Source organism: Myotis brandtii, unplaced genomic scaffold, assembly GCF_000412655.1.
Source record: "Myotis brandtii unplaced genomic scaffold, ASM41265v1 scaffold334, whole genome shotgun sequence".
In the NCBI taxonomy this organism is placed as follows: Eukaryota; Metazoa; Chordata; class Mammalia; order Chiroptera; family Vespertilionidae; genus Myotis; species Myotis brandtii.
The window spans coordinates 1012324-1013948 of NW_005362885.1; the positions used below are offsets into that span (position 1 = coordinate 1012324).

The window sequence follows — 1625 nt, forward strand, 5'->3', positions numbered from 1 at the left end:
CCCCAAGGGCCAGCTCCAGGGTCGGGGACAGGGTCAGGGGTTTGGGACCCACAGCCTGAGCGCTGGTGCCACAGGCCGCCTTGCCGTCTGCCCACGTGGAGGTGAAATGGGGTGAAGATGTCGGAGGTGACTTTAACCAGGCTGCTCTGATATCACAGACGCGGCCTCGAGCCAACCCTCTCCTGTGGGGGGCTGCTCTGGCACTCCCCCCCCACTGGGCGAATGGTCCGCACACAGCGCCTCCCTCCAGGGGCACCGCCCACTGGGGTGACTCTGGCTCCCAGGAAACCTGAGCCCACAGACCCCACCCTGACGGCCCAGCAGCCCAGCAGCCGCTCGATTTGCCTCCCAAATCAGCCTGCAGCACATCAGCATCCGATTTGAGTGGAAATTCTCAGATTGGGGGGTGGGGGGGCTGGGCTTCCAGGGAAGGAACATGTTCCCCAGCCCCCAGACAGCCCCGGGGTGGGGTGGCTCCTGCTCTGAGTGGAAGCTGGAGCCCCCAGGTGGGGCAGGTGCTGGCAGGGATCCCAGGGCAGGTGCGGCTCTCAGCTGAGCCCAAGGCCCTGCCGCCTCCGCCCTCCCAGCCCTGCACCCTCCTCCATGTCACACGACCTCGTGGACTCTCCCCTCTGACCCCTGACCCACCCTCTCCAGCCACAGCCACTGTCGTGAGTGGGGGGACCCACCGTCTGCAGCCCGAGACCCTCCCTGAGCCCCAGCGGCGACTCGGGCAGGGGCAGCCCCAGCACAGGCCCGGGAGCTCCCACCTCCATACGCCCAATAGGACCCACCGGGCCCACCTGTGCTCTACACCCTGGGTGCGCCCAGGGCTGGTGGCAGAGGGCAGAGGTCACACTGGCCACTGTCTGGCTCCACCTGACCTTACCCTGGCCTTGCCCCGTCCCAGCCATACCTTCTGGGGCTTCCCTGGCAGGTGGACACACGGCCCCCCTTTCCGGAAGGCTCCTCCCTGGTTAACCCCTGACCTCGTGGGGCCCCCACCCCACCAGGCTACAGGCCCAGGAGCCCCCCAGTGTCCTCAATGATGGCAGAAGTGAGGGGTCAGGAAGCCTCGTTGGAGGGGGAGACGGAGGAGGTCCCCCTGGGTCCCACCTGGGGACACCCCCTCGGGTCCTGGTGTCCCCGGGGCTGTTTCCGTGTGTGGCTTCTTTTTCTGGGGGAGAGACGGGACGGCGTTGGGTTCCAGTGTGACTGCAGGGGTGTCCGGGGCCAGTCGAGGAAGGGTGCAGGTTGCGTGGTGACCTCCAGGAGGGAGGGCAGGGAGCTAGGGGAGCTTAGGGGTGCTGGGGGCAAGGCCCTTCCTAACTTTCTGGGTGCCCTTTGGGGAGCAGCTGCTGTGAGCCGGGGAGGGTCCTGTGTCCTGGGCGGAGCAGGACACCGTGGCCGTGACTTTCCTGCCTGGACGGGGCAGAGGCAGCTCCTGAGCCTTTGGAGCCCGGGGTCAGGAGTGTGAGGGCAGAGGCTCTGGGCTCCCTGCTTCTGGGAGGGTGGGCCTGGGGGCAGGGAGGGCCACAGACCTGGCTCTGGCCAGGGAACGTGGAGAGGCCTCGAGGGGGCCAGTGGTCCATTTAAGAAACTGTTCTACACCTTGCCCGGCCGGC

General features: G+C 67.4%; 1 protein-coding gene across 1 annotated transcript in view; it reads right to left on the reverse strand.

Annotated features, from left to right (window-relative positions):
* TTLL10 (tubulin tyrosine ligase-like family member 10) overlaps positions 1 to 776 on the reverse strand; it is a gene marked incomplete at its 3' end in the record, with an annotated part of 32695 nt that extends 31919 nt beyond the window's left edge. The window contains 1 exon segment of the mRNA XM_014543783.1: positions 690 to 776. Within this exon segment, the coding sequence (XP_014399269.1) occupies positions 690 to 776 (87 nt within the window).
* Between the last annotated feature and the right edge of the window lie 849 nt (positions 777 to 1625).